Consider the following 27,155-nt stretch of genomic DNA (forward strand, 5'->3'; position numbering starts at 1 on the left):
GTTTAGTAAAAGTATGCAGTATTTCAGTTCAAAACTGTTTATCTCTTCGTTGTTCTAAAAATAGTGATGTTACGATCGCTGGTGGGGTAAATATCCCCTCCCAGGTTGCGTGTGCCATTTTGAAGTACGATTGTTAAAGGTCCAGGAATATTAAATAAATTCGATTCCCGACCGGAAGAGAAAATCAGGAAGTCTAAATGGGTTCTAGGCTGTGAAGAACCTTTTTATGTTTAATGTATTTCAATTCGATCCAGGAACCTTCTTTCCGGATGAATTTAAATATGGTACAGGAACATTTTGCCCCGGATCAATTTAAATACGGTACAGGAACATTTTTCCCCGGGTCAATTTAAATACGGTACAGGAACATTTTTCCCCGGATCAATTTAAATACGGTACAGGAACATTTTTCCCCGGGTCAATTTAAATACGGTACAGGAACATTTTTTCCCCGGATCAATTTAAATACGGTACAGGAACATTTTTCCCCGGATCAATTTAAATACGGTACAGGAACATTTTTCCCCGGATCAATTTAAATACGGTACAGGAACATTTTTCCCCGGATCAATTTAAATACGGTACAGGAACATTTTTCCCCGGATCAATTTAAATACGGTACAGGAACATTTTTCCCCAGGTCAATTTAAATACGGTACAGGAACATTTTTCCCCGGATCAATTTAAATACGGTACAGGAACATTTTTCCCCGGATCAATTTAAATACGGTACAGGAACATTTTCCCCCGAATCAATTTAAATACGGTACAGGAACATTTTCCCCCGGATCAATTTAAATACGGTACAGGAACATTTTTCCCCGGATCAATTTAAATACGGTACAGGAACATTTTTCCCCGGATTAGTGTTGCCCACGGGACGAGACGGGATAGGCTTTTTAAAATTCGAGACGAGACGAGATTGACCATGTGTCATGAGACAAACGAATATTTTCGAGACGAGACAGGCCAAAGTCTCGTCTCGTGGGCAACACTACCCCGGATCAATTTAAATACTGTCCAGGAATCTTTTTTTTTTTTTCGGATCAATTTAAATACGGTCAAAGAACCTTTTTTCAATGAAACAATACGCAACTTGTACCGAATTTAAATTGTGCCAGAAAACACGTTCCGGCCCTGCAGCGGAACCCAATAGAACCCATTACAATTCATAACGCCTCCACGAAATCAAAGTAAAAAGGTATGTAACTGTATATCATTGCAGATAGGTGGCACTAGGAGCTATTCTATTTTAAAAAAGGAAACAAAATGTTTGATTCGTTCTGGCGTGTAATTAGTAGCAGAGCCATCACTATTTTTTTTTACTGTATAAAAAAGAACACGTTAATTCAAGAGCAAGGCAATCCCTCCCCGCAAACATTTGTACGCACACACTTATTGATATTTGGCTTGTTACCCAAACAGGTAATGATGTAATTAGAGGAATTGCAAGTGGCCGCCCTAATGATGTAATTGGATCGACAGCAAATGCAAAGGCTTTTTAGAATACTAATGATGTAACCGGAGAAACGGGATGAAACGGGATACTGTTCTCAAGCGGCGGAGTGATACGCCAAAACAGGATCCTGCTTTTGGTGCAGGAAATCCTTGGGTCCAATTCGACTTCCGCTTTCGCCAAATGCTCCAGCGACTTCCAATGCTTCTTTTCCCTAGCGGTGGGTTCGGAATTAGAGTTAATTAGGAAGGAACGTGTTCTAGAACAGTGGTTTCCAACTTCAAAAGGTCCGAGGGCCAAAATCATATCCAGCAGTTGATAGGCGGGCAGCATTTTTTTTTGGGGGGGGAGGGGATTAAAAATTACAAAAATTGTAAGTACTGAACTGAAAATGTAGTACTTTCGCATGACCTAAATTTCTAAAATGAGGCAATAAAACAATGGAATTACAAATCAAAATTGTATAATTACAATTTATTTCACAAAAACCCAATACTTATTGATTAATTGAAAGAAATTATAGACACACCATTCAAATAAGAATCTTTCATAGTAAGTGTTCAATGTGAAAATTGAGCCCGATCTGCTTCTTTTATTAAAGTTGTATTTGAATTTCTGTATTTGAAAGTCTCAGAAGGTGAAGCAGTGAAGAATCTGCCAGTCTGCTTCTGTAGCGGTTCTTGATGAACTTCATTGAAGAAAGAAACCCTTCCACACGTGTATGTGCTGCCGAACATCGATGTCAATATTTGCCCAAAGCTACGAAGGTTTGGAAAGCGTTCATTTGAAAGGTATTTGAAAAACTCTGGCCCCTTTTCTTGCCTAGTTTGAAGGAACACATCGCCTTGCAAATCACACAATTCAAGTTGGAGAGAAGCTATTTTAATTTTCAATCTTACGTTTTTTGGAGATATTGCTCATTGCACAAACTTTAACAATCAGTCACAGTACAATCCGAGTCGGAACTTTGGATATCTCTTCGTACTTCGTGCGTAGTAAAACAGATCTCTATAGCGCCTCTCTGCAGTTTTTTTCTGAACACAAAGAGTGAAGCCTTCGCGGAAGCAGGCGAGTTCATTCCACATAGCGAAGGGATGGAATGCATGGTGTGAAGAGAAAGTTACGTCATTTTAGATTCTTCTAATTATAATTATTGACTGCAAAATCAATTCTACCTGTGATATTGTCTTCTTCACAGAGCATCCGTTCCTTCAGTAAAAAAAGAACGTATTTTAATAAAAATAAATAAAATTAATATATTTTGCAAACTGGCTTCGCGGGCCGCAGAAAAAGGCAACGGGGGCCGCATGCGGCCCGCGGGCCGCCAGTTGGAAACTCCTGTTCTAGAAGAACCACGTGACGGTGCGATGGAAATTTTTGTTGGGGATGGTATCGAGGCAATTACGAGACCACACCCTGCGAGACATGTCGAGACGAGACAGACCTCTGTAAAATTTAGACCAAACCGAGAATTAGTGGCCGAGACTTCGGTATAATACGAGGGTTGGTGCATAAGTCATGGCAACTATTTGTTTCTTCTCGAGAATGCAGGACCGACAAAAAAATTCGAAATATACAAATTGAAGAGCACATTTTATGGAACTCAGCAATGTATGAACAAGGCAGGTCATGTGTACCAAGGGCTTGTAGGGAAGTGAAAAAAGAATACTATAAAAGTTTCGTTCTACCTGCGTTTGCACCTGATTTGTTTTTGTGCTGACAATGTAGCCTTGTGACTATACAGTGGAGTCGCCCTACCTTCCGGGGTGCAATCACAGTGCAGAACGGTTATTTTGACAAAGTCCTGTTTCCCCTGCCTAATTGGCTGTTTGACAGCAAATTCCTTCATAGGCAGGGTTGTGAAAAAACCGGGTTTTTAAATAAAAACAAAAAAAACATGGTTTATTTGGTTTAAACCGGTTTTCTTATTTAAATCAGTTTTTTTGTTTATATTGTAAACTTGTTTTGAAGTGTAGTATATTTATTAGAATACATAAATCAACTTCTTGTACATAATTAAAGGAATATGAGGCACAGATGAATTGTAGTGCAACCTCTGTCCTCTATACAACTTTTACTAAGCTTCTTGTGGTGCAATTGAAAACGATCTGCTAGTTAACGTCCGTAATTTTAAGGACAGAGAATTAAGCACAGAATATTATACAAATAAATGCATTTTATAACAGAATAAAAACAACACTGATTTTCATTTCGAATTGCCTCTACATAGATTGTTAAATTGTATCAACCTCTATACCTTACTTACTTGAAAACGTTTCTCAAATTGCATTATGACATAGCACTCAGTAAAAGAACATAAATGTACAATTCACGTGCTATAAAATGAACATTTTTGAAATGGATTCTATCTAATAGTGGTTGTTTGTTACCATGTTTGGAGTAATATAATAAGTACGTTATGATAATATATCAAAGAATATTGAGCAATTGCAAGTCTGTGGTAAGTTGTAACTTTCTTAGTTCGAAACTTAGTACCAAGACCAGTTAGTCAAATTCATATCTGCCATGCCAACTAGCTGTCGACTTCTCCGTCATGCTTATCGTTAAAAACTTTGAACAAAAACACCAGCCTAGCTGCCTTTTCGGTTCCCAAACAGTTTCTTAGCGATGACTGAACAACACCAAACGAGTAAAATTGTCTTTCAACGCCAGCTGCGGATGCCTGTGCAGTTAACAACTGTTTGATGACGGAATATAAATCAGTCACATTAGTCTATTTGAGATTTGTGGCTTTTCCTCCATTCATATACTGACACCTGTATCGTTAATTTCATCAAACAAAAGCCATACAGCATGACGTTTGCAACCTGCCATTTTTGCACGAAGGATGATTGCTGAATGAACTTTTTTTAGCACAGCAGTGAACGTGGGAAATGGCAGGGCAGTATCGCACTGACTTCAAGGCGGGAACTTCCTGCCATAATCTACTGACCTGCTTAATTCTAAAATGGGATTTTCCCGTCTTCAAGTGCTACACCATGATGTATACCAAGCCCGTTCCGACCGGAGGCTCAAGTCCCCACATTAAAATTACCTAGAGCTAGAATATTAAAATGTAATGCTTACGTGGACTGAAAGTTCTAGACGAAAACGGATCCTTAATGAAATAGAACAAAAAAAGACAAGATTTAAACCAAGCTGATTTAAATCGCTCAACCCTGTTCATAGGTAAACAATCTCACTGCCATAAAGGCGGTCCCCGCGCCGGCTACAAAAGCGGCGGGACTGTAGTTTCATAATTCATTGCACAGGAATTGTAGAATAGTTTATTTAATGCCAAGTAATGTAGACTGGGTGTCCCACCAGTGACAATGCAATGCCCCACCTGCATCGTATCATTCCGTAAATCAACACGGGATGAATTTACAGAATACAAAAGAATGGAGACCCTGATGGACAATTTGCCTGTTACCGACACGAGACCTCGAACGAAGAACCCGTGCAAGTCGATGGCAAGCCATTTTCGCCTCGTTCGTCCTTTGTTCGCGAGATCTTCCCTCGCCCCCGCGGCGGAGTGGGAGCGTCCGATTGGCGACTGTTACAATGCAATTAGGCGCCGTGTCTGATTGGCCGGCCTTCGGAAGGCAGCGGGGTTGGCTAATTTCCGCGCGGCTGCAGCGCTCCGCTGATTGACAACTCGAAAGCTCATCAGCGGCCTCTCGCGGGGAAATATCACTCCCTGGCTATGCGAAGGTCATCCTGCCTATCCGAGCAATATTGTGACACCAGGAACTGGCTTTCCCGAAGAGAATTGTTTGCTAATTGTACATATATATATATACAGGGTGGAACCGAACGAATTTGCACATATTGTTCAGGAATGTTGGCTGAATATTTTGATAAAGTAACTCATGCTCCTCCGTGGCCGTGCGGTCTATGGCGCTGTGCTTTGGGCTCCGACTGCGGGACGGCATGGGTTCGAGTCCGCCTGGGTTCAGTCTCTGGGTTCTCGGTATGTATAGGGGCGGTGGCAACCCCCATCGTCAGGAAATTGGGGAGTTACGAGTGAGTAGCGAAAGCCGGTCTGGGAAATCTCCTATAACGACTGGGGGTTCGACGTGCTGACCCGCGTCACCCCATTACTGGTTGAAGATCTCCGCACCTGTAGGTAGGATTGTGAGAGGAAGACTGGGAGATCGGCCAAGGCCCTTCAAGGCCTGTCGAGCCACGGATTATTATTATGATTATTCCCCATGGTCTCCGGAACCTTATTACAGAGTAATGTGATGTTGATGTGTTAATTTCTCCGTGCACATGGCGGACATTTTGAGCATTTCTTGTGAACCTTTTTGTCTGTTACTTACAGGTCAGGTGTACAGTGTTCTGGTATGGAGTGTTGTGTAGTATGTAGTAGCATACTACAATAAAGCGTTTCCTGACTACGATGTGTTTCTCGACCCCCCCCCCCCAAAAAAAAATCACCCGGGGTCAACGCCAATGTCTCCAACCATGTTTCCCGCCAGTTCAGATGTGGGGTGTGTGGCATCTGACAGCTTTCTCGAGATTCCACACTACACCGCTTTCGCTTCATACAGAGTGTGCAGCGTTTTCAATGACGCATTACCGGACCCATATTCATATAACATTATTTCATCGTCTCCATGTGAGGGATATGTCCCCCAAATTATGACTTATATTTATGTTACACCCTGTATAGCGCAAGTCCTAAGTTTCCGAAAATTATATTCTCCTTAACCTAAGAATTAATTAAAGCTCAGACGGGCTAAATATAATATGTTTATGCACAATGAGCACTAAAATTGACGTCATTTGGGTCGTCTCTAGCTGCCATGGGTCAATAATATAAAAAAAATAGATTTTTACACTACTCTTTAAGTTCTTTTTTGGTTACGAGTATGTGTAGTCCAACGCCGGGAGTACGAATCTGAGAAGCTCCCAAAATTGTAAAGAAAAATGTTTTAAGTGCGTAAACGCATGATATTTATTATTATATACTATGACACTATGCCATATCCGATAACTTAATATTAACGTATATTTTCATTGTATCAAACAGACATTTTCCCCTCGTATTTTCGTAACAATTTTAAAATTATAATTCCTGTAAATAAGAAAGACCTAGAGGTTACGAGACATGAAACAGAAGATAAAATATTTTTTGAAATAACTATTCTTCTCGATAATTGTGTTTATATAAAACAATGGACCATATTTACTAGCCACGTGGAAAAGTATCATATCACGTGAAAGAAAGAGTCAGTTATTAATAACAATTATTAAAATAAAAGTACAGTCACGCGGAATTATGTATTATTCTTTACCGTTTTCACAACAATGAAGCCCTTAAATTGTGAAAATTGCAGGTGACGTAAACAAGTGCTTTGCAAATTTAAAGCCTTTTTTGAGTTCCGATGTCTTCTTTCTTGCTGACGATCGTTTTTTCAAAAATCTTACTTTTACAGCACTGATTATTTAACTACCATGTTCAGACATAATTTCTGAGGATAAGATTAAATTAAACTTGCAATTTAATGTAATAGCAGCACATTCAGCATCAAATTTCCCATGTATTTAAATGGGAGAACAATTGCCCATCAACAGAACAGGGGTGCTGCCACCTACAGTAGTTTGCTTTGACCAGGCTCATCGAGTTGGGTTCTGTGTACGCTTCATGGGGTCCAGATGCAATTCTGCATCCGACGCACAACCAAAGTCTTCGGGAACCAATCCCAGCGAGCGCATGCGCACAAGCCCGGCCAAGATTGGTCGATATCGGGATCCATCCCAAGAAATGAACCGGAGCAGCACCAAATATCACAATGCACGCCGCCTAATTCGCCGAATTTTCCTCGCCGCGTTTCGTCGCTAATTGACTCGAGAAGAACCCTTTGATCGCGTCGCCAGCGACAAGATGGAATTATAAAATTGGCAAACGGGGGGCTTGGGGGGCGTTGAGGAAAGGGAGGGGGCATCCGACGCGTGAAGAGGAGAGAAGGCAATTTTGTTTGAGTCAACATCTCGCTGAATCCCGCCGGCACCCAACCGATGATCAATGCGTTTCAGACCTGCTATTCAAACATTTACACACCCACGTGCGACACTATTTTAGAGCCATTTATTGATCTTCCGTCTCCTTTGTCGCGTGTTTCCGCCTCGCGATTTATTTCCCTGTACGACGAGTTTCCGGTCTGCTCTTCAAAATACTTCCTACTAGTTACCAGTGTCGGAATTATAAATGGATTCCTCCCCCTATTTATATTTTAGGGTAGGGTTAGGTGCTGGGTTTAAGTGCAAACGGGTAGTGCATCTAGTGAATGTTATTGGCTCGGAAGTTGAAGACCTATAAATTGCCAAAAAAAAGAAATAAAAATGTCAAAAAAGGACCTAAAAACGAGAAAAAGACGTATAAATGTGATCCAAATTAATTAATAACTTCAGTTTTAATTGCATATTTAATGAATAAAACAATAGAAAATTCTGGTGGTATGGAAAATACAGTGCGAAAAAACTGAAAGTTTCAAAATAAGAGAATGTTGCCTCTTACAGCGCGACCTTCCAGACAAGTTACGGTTAAAGGACCTTGTACCGTACCTGCTTCAGTCGTCCAAAAATGTTTTTCTCTCGTTTGATGAATGGTTCAAATATATTTATTTATTTATTTATTTTTATTTCTTTTCTACAGAAAGGATGTTTAAGAGGTGATGAACTGATGATGATTCGAATTGAGAATGGGCAGTAAAAACGTAGTCGAAAGAAGATGAAGTCGCAAAGTAAAGCCGTTAAGACCTAAAAAAGGCTAAAAAAGGACCAATGAGCCAAAAAACGCCGAAAAAGGCAAAAAAGGACAAATAAAACCCACCTTTTTCAGGCCTACCATGACCCAAAATGAACATTTATTATGTTGGGCCTCGTCTTCGGACACTAGGGAAAAAAAGGATTTTTCCTCAACTTCCGAGCCCTAGTAATTACGTTATTATTAAAACAGGGTCACCGGAAATTCCTGGAATTCTGCGTGAATTCTGCGTGCATTTTTCTCCGTAGACGTGAAAAATTGCAACTTTCATTAATACAAATTCAATTGAATTTATACGAGAAATGCCCTGAGGCACGTTTTTCACAGTTTAGCTTTTATTTATATCGAGGAAGGAGAAGAAAGCTGCGTGGACAATAAAACAGAATTCTCTCAATCCGTTTGCTTTGTTAGCGTCCTTTTCAGAACAATCTGACAGACAGAAGATTATTGCAAGATATCTGGAAGTTGATATGTAAATTTGAGTTTGAAATTCTTACACAATTAACTATTTATCATAGATTAGTATATCCCGTAACATTTGTGACTTGCATTTGTACATGTATTTCGAGTCTGAGTTTGTGAAATGACAAATGCAAACCTCGCACATTAAATTAAATGTTTTTGTATACACACACAAATATAGTATATAGCTATACGTATATATACATGTATACAGTCCGTCAGAAAAAAATAGCACTACTCTTAAAAATTGAATGTTTAGCGTGATTTAATAATAACAATAACCTGTGGCTCTACAGCCCTGGAAGGGCCTTGGCCTATCTCCCGACTGCCAGTCTCCCTCCCACAATCCTATCTAGAGGTGTGGAGATCTTCAACCGGTAATGGGGTGACGTGGGGTCAGCACGTCGAACCCTCAGCCGTTATAGATGTCCCAGACCGTGTTACGCTACTCAGTCGTAGCTCCCCAATTTCCTCACGACGGTAGGTTGCCACCGGTCCTATACACAGGTGGGCTCGAACCAATGCCGTCCCGCAGTCGGAGCCCAAAGCACAGCGCCTTAGACCGCACAGCCACGGAGGAGGACGATTTGATAATCATAATTTTTATCCACTCTGTAAGCGACCATGGCGCCACCCTTCTGTTGTCAGGTTAACAGGCTCAGAACAAAATAAATTGTTTTCTATATCGTCCAGTTGCCGAAAGATCACATAATTCATAGCAGAGCACAAACGCAGTGGTGCTATTTTTTTTCTTTTCTTTTGCGTTTAATTGAATTATGAATTTTTGTAAAGTTCGCCTTGAAAACCAGGAATTAAACTTATACCCTGTTATAACCACATTGCATAGTGGTTCAGATCCCACTTTAAACTGTAAATCCAGTCCCCATTAGCCTATCTGTGCATAAAGTGGACTTAATAGCAACAATTCAATTCACAATTCGTCTAATGAGTTTGCAATGACAGAGAAAGGCCACTTTTCACATTCAAATAGCCACTAATTAAATATCTTCTTGAAGGATGAAAGACTTCTTTTTTTCTTTCATAATTTTTCAAAGGCTTATAACCCCAGGGATAAAAGTCAGGGTAAGCCACCGATGATAATGTCATCACCTACCTGTATCCGGTCCTCTGGCAGGTCTGTCTTCAGCGAGAGCATTTCCCTCGCATAGACGTCCGGGTAGTGAGCTTCTTTGAACGCCTTCTCCAGCTCCTCCAACTGGTAACTTGTGAAGATCGTCCTGCAACGAAGGGGAACGTCAAGATACTTCGCACACACACGCACACATCGCTAGTGCCCAGATAGTTATGCATTTTGTATATAGCATATTAAAAATAAAAGTGCTTTGCACACGCCATGTCGTTAGGGCCCCACACTTTCTTGATCACGGCCGAAGGTGATCAGGCTCCTGGCCGCCTTTTTTTGCATATTTTAGAGCCAACAGCCACTACTAAAATTGTTTTTTTTTTATATCTGTACGTTGGGCTGTATGCCTTCTTAATAAAAGCTCTTCCTATTTCCTTCCGACATTCTGTTTACATTTGGGTTTTTGCTGCAACTGAAAGAAAACATTTAAAAAAGAAAGTGCATATTTTACACATTTGAGTGCATATTTGCGTGCATATATTTTAGGTATTTTAAGTGCATAGCTATCAGGCCCTATACATCACACATTGCTAGAAAAGGACATGTTAATAGAGAAAACAAGTCTATGACGATTATCCGTGTGAAACGTCCACTTAGCAAGAGATGCCTTCTCTGTGACAGTGCTGCCACAACCAGAAACCTTATTTTACTTTCTAAAGGAGAAACATTTTATCGGTAAAATATTGTAAATTTTAAGCTAACTTGTGACAGTACATCCCTGGTTACTGTTCTTATTTCGTTGATTGTTTTGGCTTATTTTATCGCTTTTTTGCCACTTTTGGCTAATCGCGGAGATGAAGATGAGTGATTATACGATAAAAGTGATAAAGGGACACTCACAAAGAACAACCATGCCCAGGTCTGGAATCGAACCCGGGACCTCGTAGTTGTGCCGTTGTTATTTGAGAACAAGGCATGTAACATTTTGCCCCGTAAGAAGATAAGATTGTTCTTCAATTTAAGAAACTGGCTGCAAAAATTGCTTAAAGGAGTTTTTCTGGAAATTTCAAACGTATTTTGATTGATGGACGAGGAGAAGCGTAAATAAAAATGGTATGAAGAATGGAATTTTGTTATTGAGAGGAACGAAAGACGAAAGCCCGGCATCTCTGTTTCCGATTCGTCATGAAATTCAGATATTTTGGAATGAAAAATGTATGACCCTTATGATTCGTTCAAAAGTCACATTCGTCTTTCGCGTTACGCATCTAACAAATGCTGTAAAAAAAATATTCTCGAGGTAAAGTCATCTGTGAACGGACCAATCCCTCGTATATTCCTAGGAAACTGATTGATTTAAACTTCAGGGGTTATTTTCTGGGATTCGATCTTTATTTGTATTTGTTTTATTTAAGTTGCTTTTCTGCAACTTTCTGTTAAGCTTAATGCATAATGAGACGCGTTTCTGGCGTCACAGTGGGCGACAACCTTTAATATAACCAGCAGACTTCTTGCACGGAAATTCCCGCTTCGGTTCCGGTCGTATCCCTGTAGTGGGCGTTACACAATCCGATTTCAATAGAAGCAGACAACAGAAGTTCTGTTGCCGCGTTTCTCCGCGTGCCTTAAGCTTTAATCTCGATGATGTAGATATACCGTATGAGCATCACATGGGATTGGTGAAGGGACAATCACAGACACGCTTGGGCAAGGCATGTAAAGGTCTCGCTCTGGGTCTCTTTGATTGATATGCTTTATTTCACCTCGCTTTTTGTTCCACTTTTGACTTATTTGCGAAGATGGGGTTGAGTGATGAAATTGATGAATGGACACTCGCAAACATCCATGCCCAGGCCGGGATTCGAACCCGGGACCCCTGGCATCGTAGCACTATGTGCTAACCACTCTGCCACGGGGGTGGCACGCTGTGGCTCTAGGCACCGGAACCTCGTTTGCCTGCAAGAATGAGGTTGCCAGCGTGTGAAAGAGAGGTTGGCGTATTGCATGTAAATACACATTTTTTTACTCATGATATTGGTTTTGATTCCACATTAAAATTATGGGTACTTTGCGCTTTGGAACATTTGTAAACGTCACTTCACGAAAGGAATAAACTTTGGTCTTTACTGACAACTGATCATACGGAGATTAGCATCTTAAGAACTAAAACATAAAATGTTACCAGTAAAGACAGTAAGTTACTGTATACTGTCGAACGTCACTCAGCAGAATGGAATGGGGAACTCGCTTTGAAAATGAGGATTTCGAATTATATCCGAGTAGCTGATTAACCGGCGTTTCCCGGGTTTTTATTTATCCCAATCTCCTATTAGATAGGAAAATAATGAATTCTAACTATAGTGTAAAATGAACTTGGAGTTGAACGACATTGGGAGTGTCACTATTCATCTTAGCGACCCCGAAAACTATGGATTCCACACTAATATCGGTCGTTTTCGATTATTTTTACATGTCACCCCCTTCCCACCCCACCCCTAGGGGTGTCTTACCCCCACAGTATTTCTTTCCAGACTGCAAGTGATACGTGTACCAAGTTTGGTTGAAAACGCTCCAGGCGTTCGAGAGTTATGCCGGGACAAACATACATACATACATTTTTATTGGAAAGTTGCTATTGAAGTCTGCTGATCGCCGTGGAATTGAGCAACACGCATAACGCGTTGTAGGGAAGCCAGTATTTCAGGATGCGAGTGTTCCATTTTTATTGTCGGTGACTGTACAATGTGCAGACACATGATGAACTGATGAATGGGTGATGGGACAGACACAATGATACATCCAAATCTTAATCAAGGTTCGAACCTAGGACTTCTGGGTTCGTAGCGCGATATGCTGATCACTCCACCACGGAGGTGCAAGTCACTTCTGTTTACGATTCTTAACAAAAATTCCCATTCAAATCTGAGCGACAACCCTTCCATATCAATGCTGACGCAGCCATTGTGATTTTTTATAACAAATAAATCGTGTCTGTCCACCCTTATTATTTATTATCACTTTTACAAGGAAAATTCAGTGGTGTAGTTATAATTATAAATTAGACATGTGTAGTAAAAAGAGTTGAAGTTATTAAAGATTTTGGTGTTGTTTTAGACATGAGGCTTGCTTTTAAAGATCATGTATATGAAATTGCAAGGAAAGCTAGAAAGAAAAGCGGCTACTTAATTAACAAATGGTCGAATTCAAACAATCTATTATTGTTAATTCAGTTATTCACTTTGTATGTAAGGCCTATTTTGGAATACAGTACAACAACATGGATGTAATATACAGAAAAGATTTGTCTCATTTCTATATTTTAAATTAAGACTTTTTAGGTTTTATTATGAATATTATAATTTGTTAGACAAACTTAATATTTCGTGTCTCTTTGAAAGAATATCAGCGATTACAATTACATTTCCAAATAAATTAATGGAAAACTTGATGTACCATATTTATTATCTAAAATTACATTAAAGACACGTCATTATGTATTCCGAAACAACTGCTCTGCATAGGCGCCGACTCCATGGGGCTTAGGGGGGCTCGAGCGCTCCCCAAAGTTAATGATGTGGGGGCAGAGCCCCCCGAATAATTTTGCTTAAGAGGATCTAATGTATTATTTTTTTTCTTGTAAAGTTTATTCTGAATTGTGCCACATGAACTTAACTTTAAACACACTTTAGAAATGTTCTAGACCATCAACTTTGGGGGGGCTATGACCGGAGACAGCAAAACACATGACTTATTACTATATACTAAGTATACAATTATTATTTACTATTATACATATATTAATCAGAGACATAATGAATTTAGCCAACGACTTCTTAGAGACTGTTTGGGAATCCCCTAAAAGAATGCAAATATTTATGAATATTATTGATGTGAATGGCTGGCCACACTGGACTGTGACCACTTTGTGCCCTCGTCGGTGGATGTTGAGAACCTCCAGTATGCAACTGATCTTAAAGAACTATGAAAACCTTCTAAATTTTCTTGAGAAATTTTCTGAAGAAGATTCTACTGACGTAGCATCAAAATGTGCTGGATACCTGGAGACAATGCTTCACTTCAAGACATTTTTTTTCTCTCCCTCTACTGCCATGTGATGGGTCAAATAGAAGAGGTAAACTGTAAGATTCAGTTTCCACGCATTGGTGCTACTGAAGTGGAATCAAAACTAAAATACTTGACTGACATCTTTCAAGAAAAGCGAATGGGTTTTGAGCAGTTCTGGCAGAAATGCACAGAGGTCAAACCCAGCCTCGTTGATGAGCCAGAATTGCTCCGGCAACGTCACGTCCCTAAGAGACTTGAAAAACCTAATGCTGCCAAACCTCACAAGTTCTACACTCCAAAATTGTATTATAAATCGATATACACTGACGTGTGTAACACAGCAAAATCATGTGTTAAACAAGGACATGAATCTACAGGACTACAAAAAATAACAGCCGTAGAGAAATAATGCATCTCAACTGTGGGCAGTTGCACAACAAACTTTCAGCAAACGCGAGAATTCTTTCGCCAGGATTTGGATGTCGATAGACTCTCCTTACACATGTCCATGCTTGGTGATATCGCCAAACAGAAGAAAGTGCTTCTAACTGCCATGCGTGACATAAGGAAGTTTCTTTTGGAAGACAGCACCCTCCAGGAGCTTCTGCCTGAAGTTGCCAAATTCATAATGGTCCTCCGCACTGTGCGAATGACGACAGCCACAGCCGAAAGGTCATTCAGTGCTAGTCGCCGACTAAAGACATATTTGAGATCTACAATGAGGCAGAAGAGACTAAGCAGCTTAGCGGTACTCCACATACATCAAACTGTGCTTGAAAATTTGGACCTGAGACCGCTCGTTAATGAGTTCATAAAAAAATAACCCACTGCGTAGAGCAACTTTTGCTTTATTTTTAAATCATGTTCATATGTTTTTGTTGTGTATGTCACTTTATATCTTAGTGCACATGCTATTTTTTTTTATTATTGCAAAATTAAATGTAAAAAGTTAAATATTGTAGCAAGAACAAAAAAGTAAAACTATTTTCCTGCGATTTGTATTAGCATTTATGTAAATAATTAAATAAAACTGTTAAATATTGTAAATATTCGTTATTTTATGGGTACGTCAACACTAAGATTATATGCAAACCATCACATGTCTGTTGCAGACATTAAAACACACCCATCCCTCGCCGGTATTCGAACCCGAGACCTCTGGATCAAAGCGAGTTGATTCGAGCACCCAACACGCTCGGCTACCTAGGCCGGCATAAAACTGTTAGGTTGGTCTCTTAATGTAAATACATACTTCTCAATAAAAATGTTAATTGTTATCTAAAAAACAAATGAACAGACACAAAAGACATAAAGAGACTTAGAAACATTTTCTAAAAGTTTTTCATGTTACATTTCATTTGCTTCAGGAATATAATAGCTGCTTAAAAACTGCTATACGAAGACGTAATTTTTATTTTTTAAAAAAGGGAGGGAGTGAGTCATTCATTCATTTATTTCAGTGATCAGAGCCCCCCCAATAATTTTGACAAGTCGGCGCCCCTGCTCCTCTGCAATTTCTGTTGATTGATTGAGTTGGAGTTTTAAGTCCACTTTATGCACAGTAAGGCTAATCGGGACTGGACCTACATTTTAAAGTGGGATCCGAACAACTATGTTCCTCCACCGGGTATCGAACCCGGGGACCCCTTGATTACAAGGCGACGACGCTACCACTGCGCCAGCGGGGAGGCTGCAATTTCTGTCACTTCTTATTTTAGACATAATAGGTATTTTAATTTTCTTCTATCCCAATACGGTCATAATCCACTGGAGCCTAGTAATCTTTTATTGTGATAATAACATGTGTAATTTTACTTTTAACTGTTTTTTTAACATATGTGATTACATTGTAATTTTTAAATTTGTATTTTTATTTATTTTAACGAAATTGGTCTTCTCAATATATTTTTTCATGTAGTACACATTTTAATATTTTTTCTTATTAATTGTAATATTGTGTATAGGCTATGTCATCACAAACCTCTGTATTAGGCATGTACGCTGTTTTTCAGCAGTAAAATCAAATTACATGACTGGAAGCTTCGACATACACACAAACCCGATTATGCATGAGAAACTCGGGAACAGAACTTCAGTTGTCTGCTTCTATTGAAATCAAATGGTGTAATGCCCACTACAGCGAAACGCGGATTTTCCGTGCCAGAAGTCTGCAGGTTTCTAGGCTGGAACTTTTCTGTCGGCCACGTCCTCAAATGCCCTCGTGTAATTCCGCGTCTCTTCGTTTAGCTCCGGCAAGCGTCATGCTCGGCCCCGTTGTAGCCGAGAATGGACAATTTTCCGTTGTTCAGAGCGTGGCGGCACGGTACATGAGCAGACTATACCCTCGGAAATTCACATGGAATTTTCCACTCGGAGGATCGGTGTGGCGCTTTTCCGGCGTCTCGGTGGGCGATATCCTAAACTACGTAATTGGATACATACGCAACATGGTAGCACAACAATAATGGCTGAACGAACCTGTGTCTCCTTTTCTTCTTTTTCTTCTTATTGAAGCCCAGACCGTCGGCAGAGAAGTCTTTACCCGTGTCCAAGTGGCCGATACCTGCGGAGGAAAAGATCATATATTAATCGCATGGCTTCGAAATAAGCTCTACAGCAACAAAAATACTTTCCTAAGTAGTGTTGCCCACGAGACGACACTTTGGCCTGTCTCGTCTCGTGGAAATGCTGTGAAATGCTGTCTCGTCTCGAAAATATTCGTTTGTCTCGGGACACATGATCAATCTCGTCTCGTCTCGAATTTTTAAAAGCCTGTCCCGTCTCGTCCCGTGGGCAACACTATTCCTAAGCTGGGCGTCAAGACTGAGCGCCAAAGCCGTTCTGCTTTGCCGATAACGGTGAACGTCCCCACAGTATACTGCGGTGTGGAGACGTACATCAGTCTGGTTCGACGCTTTATAGTTAATATATAACTATCTTGTTGCCAGCACACGTGAAATACTCCGTGGAAATATATGGGGAGGATGATTGATTGATTTGGTGTTTTAAGTCCACTTTATGCACAGTAAGGCTAATCGGGACTGGACCTACAGTTTAAAGTGGGATCCGAACCACTATGTGCCTCCACCGGGTATCGAACCCGGGACCCCTTGATTACAAGGGGGAGGAAGATAAGCTTTTAGCAGTGACGTCTGTAATTGCTATTTCTAGTGCTAGCAATCGTCCAGGGGAAGTGAATTTTGTGAATAAATACGGTATTAGCACTAATATAAATACTATAGTTTTTTTTTTCTCTCTCAATGCATGTATTAATACTGAGCTTCAACTGCAACTGACTGTAGCTATCTGAAGTCCCTCTTGGTACAATTCTATCCTTCAGGAATAACGTGGACTGGTACGGGAACCATTTACTTTCATAGAAGTATCATTTCCGCTACCGGACTTGTTGGTGTCCTTTTCCCTTTTATATATTCTCTTGCAAAATGGTATACCAAATTTTCGTTCAACCTTCTTTAGAAGTTCCAATTCAAACCGCAATGTCGTGCCGTTTATACACTATACTCGTATAGACAAAAGTCACCGGATGCCCAAGTGAACGGGGGGGGGGGGGGGGGTAGTGTCATGGTCTGGGACTGTTTTCCTTGGTTACTCGGGCCATTAGTTTTGGTGAATGGCAACATGAACGTGTTTATGAGGACATTTAGACAATAGCATGCTGCTCACACTGTGGCAACAGTTTGGAATGGGCCCTTTTCTCTATCAGTACGATAATGCCCCTGTCTATACAGCAGGCTCCATTGCATCGTGGTTTGAGGACAATCGGGTAGATGTGCTTAGCTGGCCCGCTCGAAGCCCCGACTGGAACCCCATGGAACATGTTTGGGATGAACTGGAGCGTCGGTTACGTGCCAGACCCACTCGACCGAAACTATTCACGAGGCTACAGGACGAATTGCAAATATCCACCAGCAATATACCAGAACTTACTGGAAAGCCTGCCCCGAAGAGTAAATGCTGTAATAATAGCGAAGGGTGGTGGAACAGTTTATTAGTTACCTTTCTGGTGTCTTTGGAATGAACAGCAGTGGGTGGCCGGTGGCTTTTGGCTATATAGTGTATAGTCCTGCATTCTGCAATCACGTAGCAAAGGACGATCACGGAACATTTATGTTAATGTTATAACTTCCGAGTTCGCCCACTCAATGATCAAAAGTTGCACAAACAAGACCAATCCTTGCTCAACCTGTCTCTCGGCGCGTCCCACACTTTCCGGGTAGGCACGATTTCCTTCGAAGTAAATCGCTTGGAATCGGCATGCCGACTGGCCATTCGACGAGCCGACTGCAATTACGCGCAAAAAAATGTTTTCTACATGACACATAAATTACGCGTAAAATTTACGTAAGAGACTAGAATTAAACATAAAAATTAAAAGAAACATGGTTTTCTTGCGATGATCACTGTTATGTATAGCAGGTTTCAGTGGTAGAAAACAAAAAAAGGGCTTTACAAAACTTTCCTTCCGAATTTGTATGTCCTCTTGTATTGGAATTTTACAAACTGCCATATTGACATTCAATACGCATGGAAAAGGAATTTGAAGCTCTTGCTAAAACTTTGAAACCAATCCACATAAATTGTTGTTAATCGTTATGTTATGTAAGAAAATTAAAGTTTAAAATGTAATATAATTAAAATAGTTCTTATATTGCTAATTTACAAAAAAATAGTTTTTTTACATCTACTTAAAAAAACTGGTTTTCTACGCGAAGTAAATTACGCGTAACAAGTAAATTACCTTTGCCAATTCTGATCATATCATCACTCATCAGAGACGTCGGAACTTGGGGCAGTAAGCCTATGCTTATTGAATGAATATATGAATAGTAGCGGAGTCTGATAAGAGAAGGCCCAGAGACCTCTATTACGGAATATTTTATTACTTATAATTCCATTAAACTGCGCTTATTACATGAAAACTGAAATTTTAGGTCTTACGATAATTACCGCAAATTTCCACTACCGCCTGGTACTTGATCTTTCATGCAGTGAATCATGATGGTATTGTGGCATTCCTTTAACTGAAAATGCACTACTTTTAAAAGGGTGCGAAGTACACGTGCAAACATATTAAGAAAATCCATGTTTCTGAAGCTTTCTGATCGATGTGTCAAAAAGAAAGTTGACCGTAGCCGTGTTCTCATTTACCATTTCATCATTTCATAAATCTTCTATAATTTTAACAAAACCATGGCATACTAGAAAAGAATTACATGAATGAAAGAGTTAAAAGGAAATAATTTAATGATAGATTTAGTTTATTTTACTTCACTTTTTTACCATTTTCGGCTGATGGCGAAGGCAGTCGATGAGATTGGGGCAATATGGTATATTTTATTTGGTAAGCGCTATATTTTTCACATTTCAACATATAAAACATTTCTGATGCTAAAATGGCGTAACAAATCGATTCTTTCACCTTTTACTAATATTTTCAAATCCCAGACTGCTATTCAGAGATTAAGATTAAGATATGAAACTATCTGTAATTTTAGGGTATTTCTAGGCTAAGTTTCGCAACGAATTCTTTCAAATATAGTGCATGGTTGGTAGGGGTGCCCATCCCCCTAAGGCCCATGACGCACTACCCCAAAGAGGTAGAACATTTCCCCCCTCCCATGTTTATGCCGAACTAATTACTCAAATTATTTTTGTCAGACAAAATTTGCGGAAAAATATAATACCAGAGGTGCAACCACGAATTTTTGTCGGGGGGTAAGTGCCAGGATAAACGTACTAGTACTACTACTAATAATAATAATAATAATAATAATTGCTTTATTAGGCCTATTATTATTATTATTATTATTATTATTACTACTGCTGGTAGTAGTATCAAAGACGTTATCATCCTCATAAAGTACGCAAAAAGGGGGTAGAAGTCTGTGCTAAAGCATTTGTTTGGAACAAACAACACTGTCAATTTCACATCAGCTAATAATGGAAATCAAGCACACAAACTGTATTTTTGAATGGCAGAAAATCAATGATATATGCATTCCGAAGATACATGTGTAACTTTTCATGTACAGCATATGTTTTACACATATGCAACATGGAGCGACATAAAATCGAAAATCCATAGCCTATGCAACAAGCTAACATTAAATTGTTCAATACAAATACTGTATACAACACATGTTATTTAAATACATCACATTACAGAAAAGAAGTAGAATGCGAGCGAACCGAGCAAGAAAATTTTTAGATCCAATTTTTGCAATTGAAAACAATATTGATTTAATAGGACGCAAAGAATTTCACTGGACGCCATGGCATTCTCTCTTTTACAACTTTTTTTTTAGATCATTCGGCGCCTATGGCCGACTCCCGCCGCGAATACAAAATGATTTTTTTTTGATAAAATTTGAAATCGAAGGGGGTATTTGGTCCTCTGTGACCCCTGCAGGTGCCCTTGGCCGTCAATGTTTGTCCCCCTTTCCTACCCTAGAATTGATTTCCGTCGAAGGTTGGTGGGGCAACGACCCCCTGCCCCCCCTGTGGTTGCGTCACTGTATAATACAGACATATTTAAGAAATATATGTTTACTTTAGATACTTTAGGCTCACTGCCATTGTTAGTGTCAACCTTATTCTGCACAGTTTGTCTGCCCGACTAACCTTGTATTAATGCATATACCACCTCCCCCATTCCAAACCGATTCTAAAGGTGTAAGAGGTAGTGTTTCATTTCAACCCTATCGCTGCGATCACCTACAGGTAGGTAGAAAAACTAAACATAATAACCAAAACTAAAAATCAATAACAAGTCAATCAAACGAAACGATCCCCCCATTTTTGTGTGAAGATATATAGAATCCCCCCAAAAAATTCCCATGACGCAGGCGCGTCATGAAACCCCCCTGTGGGCACCCCTGATGGTTTGAGAGGGCCGAGGTGTCAAATATGGGGCAAGTCGCCACGCTATGCCAACAGCTTTAAAATTAAGATATTTTGATCTGTAATTATCGTAGCAGCTAGGTACTTGGTATTGAATGAAATCAGTCTGACCTCCACATGTCTTTTCAGTTTTCAGATCAATGACCCCTCTTAGATGTTTCAAATTTGAGAGAAGAACCTAAGACTGAAAGCCCCACAGCCCCGAGATGTCTAAAATATCGATCATTCCTCGACCTTGCCACCTACAACTAACTTCCCAACATAAAAATAAATCACATGTGAACATAGAATGAACGGTGTTACCTCTCTCTGAGGTCTAAAACTAAGCCATCAGCCCTAAACATGACGTATAAAATACAAAAGTAAACTTTTAATAAATCTAAATGGCCAAGAAATAAAAGTTCCTCCCTTCCCACGAGAAGAAGTGGTTCATCCACTCCAAAGTTAGCAGCTTTAATGCCCGAAAGGGCAAAGAACTGATGGTGTATCGGAACGATACATGTCTGTCTCAGGTTTTTTTATGTCCTTTCACACAGAAAATATAAATTAATGAAGAAAACGTAAGGAGAGAAGTAAAACTTGCCAGTCATTTGATTCTATCAAGCGACTAAGAGCAGTGCAGTGATCTTCCGACGCGACCTTGCAGTTGGTGTACTTTCTGCAAATGATTTACACGTATATATACACAGTTATATCGCTTGGTGCAGATGGAAATCCAAACTCATCACTACAATTTGCAGAGTAAATGCCGAAACACGTCTTCTGCAGTTATTCTACTCTGAACAATGACCTGGTCGTCTGACCAAGTCTAAATTTGGAAAGGGGAGGGGAGATTAGCTTAGGTTTAAATTTCCAAGAACTTACAAGGTGCACCTTTTCTCATGGCCCATGACCTTTTTGACAGCAAGGGGTCTCTAAAGAAAGCTCGTGTTCGGAAAGTGCACCGGAAGATTTAAAGTTAAGCTGTCCTCTGTGCCCCATTGTTATATGCGAGCGCACTTGTAGGTACAAAACCTGACAGGCTTCAAACAAAATTGGAAACAGAAGCAGCGAATTCCTACGGGGATACTTGATTTGCAGACACCTGTCTGCGATGTCACGTGCTTCTTGCTGTTAATAGAAACTTGAGTTCACGTTCACAAATCTAGTGCAAAAATATTTTTCCAAATATTCTTCACAACAAAGATAAGTTAAAATATATGTAGTCTGATTTTTTAGGCGTGACCGGGGGGGGGGGGAGGGGGAGCAAAAAGACAACCTTGTCCCTCCTCTGTGGCTTCTTCACATCAGGCAATACTGAAAGCACTTGTGGGTAGAGGCGGAACAACCAAGGGATGGACTTTCATTTCTTGGCGATTAAAAATTTACTGTTTGTTTTAAACGTCATGTTCAGGGCCGATGGCTTAGTTTTAGACCTCAGAGAGAGGTAACACCATTCATTCTTATGTTCACGTGTGATTTTGTTTTTTAACCCGTCTTAATAGCACCGTGCCATGTAGGCACATTTAAGGGATATGGGGGTAGGGTCCACACATTTTCGATCTCGGACATTTTGGAGGTGATGTGATCAGCACCATGCTCCGGCCGTATTTACCCCCAGGGTTTCCCCAGGTACCCATTCATTTTAGGCTGGGTGAGCACGGGAGCCGCCTTTTGCGGGGATAAGGCCGGAAAAATTCCGACCTTAGATCGCCCAGCACGGAAATCGAACCCGACTCTCCGCGTGGCAGTCAGACGCTTACCCACTAGACCACCGCGTCGTCTCGCAATCGTCTCGAATTTTTTCCCCCACCTTCACCTTTTTACCTAGAAGGCTCAAGCTCCACCTGCCCCTCTGCTTCGGAGCACTTGCATCCATGCAATGTAGTTGCAGATGGGAAAGAAGAGATTTAAAATTAGTCTGCTCTCTGCCCCCTTCCCATCGGAGTACGCGCGCTTTATTCTTTCACACCGACCGCATCTGTCCGTAACATAGAAGCGGCGAATTTCTAAGGGGATAATTCCACCTTACACTTGATTTGCGGAGACGTGGCTGCGATTCTTATCTGCACATGGATCTTTCTGTCACGTACTTCTTGCTGGTATCGAAACTTGAGGCCACGTTCATTTAACTAATAACTAGTGCAAAAATATTTTTCCATTTTTTTCAAAACGAAACAGAAGTTGGAAAAAATATAGTCTCATTTCCGGGGGGGGGGGCAAAAAGACTATTTTGCACCACCCCCCCGGTTCCGACGTCCCTGTCACTCATCCCCATTGTCGCGATCAGCAAAAAGTGGCAGAAAAGCGACGACCCAAAATTCTCTTCTCAGCCCACCCTTGTTCCAAACTCTTATCTGTGATGATTCCCTCCTCAAGTATATTTCTAGAAACTACAGGCACTGTGTGTATCTGTGTGTGTGTGAGAGAGAGAGAGCTCAAATAGGGAGAAAAGCAAGAGCCTGGAACTAACTGGTCAATACAAGCCAACTGCTCCCCCGGGATCCGGGAACTAATTTTCTCCGCGGAGGGAAAATCTTTGGGGGATTTTCCGACGCGCGGGAAAGGAAGGAAGAGCAGCGCCGCGGATCGGCCGTCATGAAAACTAAAGCAGGAGGAGTGAGTTACGATCCCACCTCGACGGGGTCGCTTGATTCGCCCGCCTACCTCAGGTGACGTCATTTGCCGCCACGCTACGAAAAAAGCCAAAGCACACTGGCGGTTAAATTTGGAAGGAAATTAAAATTTAGCGTGTCATTTTCTCCAAGTGGTTCAATTACTTCCCAATCCCCTTTCTTTTCCCTTCTACACCAGGGCGCGAAATCATTGAAGACTGCTGGAGGGTGCGGGGGGAGGGCTTATATGACATACGGATTTATTATGTTCTTACATATAAAATTAAGTTACTAAATATTAAAATATTTATATCATGAACTGAGAATATAAATGTTTTTAATTTTTTCGGGAGAGCCATTTAAAGTTTGACATATTTACGTTTGTACCTTTGTCATCATTGCGCTGAAAGTTTGTATCATTGTACAGGGTGAGTCATAAGTCTCCATACAAATGGTGAAATCGGTGACTAATGTTTATTTTTCCTTTTCAGGCAGGTGAACCAATGAAAAAGAGATGCCACTAACGAAGGAAGAAAGGATTGATAGTGTTGCCCACGGGACGAGACGGGACAGGCTTTTAAAAATTCGAGACGAGACGAGATTGATCATGTGTCCCTTTGACAAACGAATATTTTCGAGACGAGACAGCATTTCACACCATTTCCACGAGACGAGACAGGCCAAAGTCTCGTCTCGTGGGCAACACTAATTGACATCATTCTGTTGGCTGGGAGTGGTACCACCTGTCATGTAGCATGTACATTCAATGCAATCCACAGAACGCAGATAACCCATGACACCGTGCCCAAACTTATCAAGTTCAGAAGGACAGGTTCCGTCGCCGACGAAAGCAGGCCTGGAAGACCAAAGACAGCAGCAGATGAAAGGAGGGTAACGCAGGTGCCACGGGGTCTGCGTTCTGTGGGTTGCATTGAATGTACGTGCTATAGATCGACCACAAGGAAAAAAACCTTGGGACGAGAAGTCCGGCGCAGCTTTCCCTTCTTTCCTCCACCTCGGGCCATAAGGAAACATGGTCCACTCTCCCCCTCCGCTACTCGCGGGGGTACGGTGCACAGGAGTCGCGGGTCTGCGCAGGTTGTTTTGCTCGTGGTTCCACTATATATAACGGGTGGTACCACTCCCAGCCAACAGAATGATGTCAATCCGTTCTTCCTTCGTTAGTGGCATCTCTTTTTCATTGTTTCACCTGTCTGAAAAGGAAAAATAAACATTAGTCACCATTTTCACCATTTGTATGGAGACTTATAACTCACCCTGTATATTGAAGCCTCTCTAAAAACTACTAGTTGTTTGATTAGGTATGCTGTAATTAATTATTGATATTTCAGATAGAACATTTGCACGCAACACGAGCAGCTTTGATTTGAGACTGTCAGTGTTCTATTTACCAGATATAACAATGCATTCTGGAAACGAGATGGAGATGAAACAATTTCGTTATAAATTTGTCATTCGGTAGCAAAGTAAAATAAATAATTCATATTTTGGGAAATCAGCCAACTACTTTGATTCCACTATTATTATAAATTTTTGTCTGTTAATAACAAAAGTAAGAACCGAAGACCACTATTTGCTAAACATCTGTCACAAGTGACTGAGGTTAGAATGCAAGTGGTTTATATCACACTCTAATGGTGCTTGTGGTTGGTTGAGGAAATTATCGTCCGGTTTCATTGGTTGTTGGAGTCTGCATTCTCGTGGCTGCTTCCAAATTCTGTACATGGACCAAAAGCACTCTCAATATATCAATTTTGGTTGAATGTAGGCGTCAGACGAAAGCAGAGATGAAACAATATAGCATCCTAAATACACCCCAGCCAAAATATCTCGATTTGCTTACAATTTGGAGATAGAACATTTGCATTCTCAATGGACGGCATATAAATATTTATACCTATACAGGAATTCATTTGTTACTTTTTTGAATGTCAAATCTTTATAAAGTAGCGAACTGATTCCTCTATACCAAGTGGTTTATAATGTCACTAAATTGCAAAATAGTTTGAGAGCAGTGGCGGTGATGGGGGGGGGGGGTGGCAAAGAGAGTTTACTTTTCCTTGGTAGATAAGGGTTAGCGCAGCGCGGGGGCAAAAGTGACAAAAAGCCCTTCTAATCGCCGCCACTGGTTATTAATCAATGAGATTTCATACTTATGTTTGTCCTGCATTGTTGTTTTACTTCTATTGTTACTGGTCTAGATCGAATGGTCTCTCGAAACAGAGAGCAAGCATGCAACATTCACACACATACACACACACACTCACCCCCACACACAGATAGACATTATCCTTCGTTCTTTCTGTATGTTTTTCATTATTTCCTAGTAAAGTATATTTGAAATTAAAAGTAATTGGTTATCTTTATTCTTGCAACAAAAACTCTCCCCACCGGAAATTTTTAGCGCGATACTCCGCCCCGTAGGCCGGCTTGATTTGGCGCATTTAGAATTCTGTGTGTAGATTATGAAACATCCATACCTTACCGGGATTCGATATATATATATATATATATATATATATATATATATATATATATATAGTGTATGTGCGCGCTTACGCGATTTGTAATTAATACACTTACGTACTTAGTCTTACACTTTGTAATTTTAAAACACTGCATATATTATAATGATTTATTTTAATTTTTAAAACTGTAACTGTAGAACAATTGTATAATTTTTGTATAAAATTTCTATCTTGTTAAATGTGTTAAAAGTTTCATCATGGAATGGAATGTCTCACATTTATGTGTGTTTCCATTTCCAATACATTCGAATGAATACATATTCGTTTCAATGGCATTTACAAAATCACCTCTGACATCTTATGTTAAACAAGTAAGATTATTTTTGTGCATGAGTGTGTTAGTTAGCCGATGCGTAGCAAAGTATTTTAGGAACAACACTTGAAAAAAATCTTGTAGGATTAACTAATGAAAAATTTATGTGTAATCGAAGATCATAATACGTTTTAAGGTGTGGTAATATTATAATGGGATTGAGATACGAAACTCTCCAATCCGGAATTTTCGAATCCGGATCCGTTTGGCCACGATACTCCACTCCAGTACAGAGGTTGTCGTACAAGTAAGCACCAGCGTTCTGTGTTGCAATCGTGTCGATGTATACACCACAAATTCATTGTCACACCCTCAGAAAGATCCCAGAAGGAGCGTTTCGTATTACTCTCCGTCCAATCAACGGCCACACACGGTCATAAGCACACCCTTACATATCCCAGCAGATTTTCTCCAGGGTCGGCGGAGTAATATAATTAAAAACGTCCCCCGGCGCACGGGAAGGGAGCGAGTTAGTCCACTCAAAAGGAAATTAATTTGGTGACCGCGCGGGCGATGGGGGGGGGGGGGGGCAGTCTCGCTAATCGACCATGAAGTTCTAATCAGTCGGATAAAAGCCTCATGAATAGCCATTCCTCCCTCGCTCTGCTCGGAGAAACGCAACACATTCGCTCTCTCGGACTCTTTTTCCCTCCGCCATTATGGAATTAAACAATATAGAATGATGGGGATGATTCCGAACGCTAATCGAATGAGGGGTCTCGAGGATGTAGTGCAAGCCACCAACACTAGTAATCGACGGGAGGATTTGTTACAAAACGAGTATCCCGAGGGAATCGGCCCTTTGCCTTAACTATCCATTTGGGATGAGGAAGGGGAGCGATGAAAGAAGGATATTTGCCGAAAAAGATTGCCCAAATATCCCTAGGACGCAAGGGTGTTCCAGGAGAGGGGAGGGGTGAGTTGCGGGCTCAGACT

The 27,155-nt window shown here is 40.5% G+C and overlaps 1 protein-coding gene across 1 annotated transcript in view; it reads right to left on the reverse strand.

Annotated features, from left to right (window-relative positions):
* The window catches only part of LOC145980573 (visual system homeobox 2-like), a 243,517-nt gene that overhangs the window by 55,778 nt on the left and 160,584 nt on the right, over positions 1-27,155 (reverse strand). The window contains exons 3-4 of the mRNA XM_083113607.1: positions 16,321-16,405; positions 9,808-9,931 (exon numbers count right to left, since the gene is read on the reverse strand). Coding sequence (XP_082969733.1) covers positions 9,808-9,931; positions 16,321-16,405 — 209 coding nt within the window. The remainder of the gene's footprint in view (positions 1-9,807; positions 9,932-16,320; positions 16,406-27,155) is intronic.

This window comes from Lepisma saccharinum, chromosome 28 (genome assembly GCF_977018435.1).
Source record: "Lepisma saccharinum chromosome 28, izLepSacc3.1, whole genome shotgun sequence".
Lineage (NCBI taxonomy): Eukaryota > Metazoa > Arthropoda > Insecta > Zygentoma > Lepismatidae > Lepisma > Lepisma saccharinum.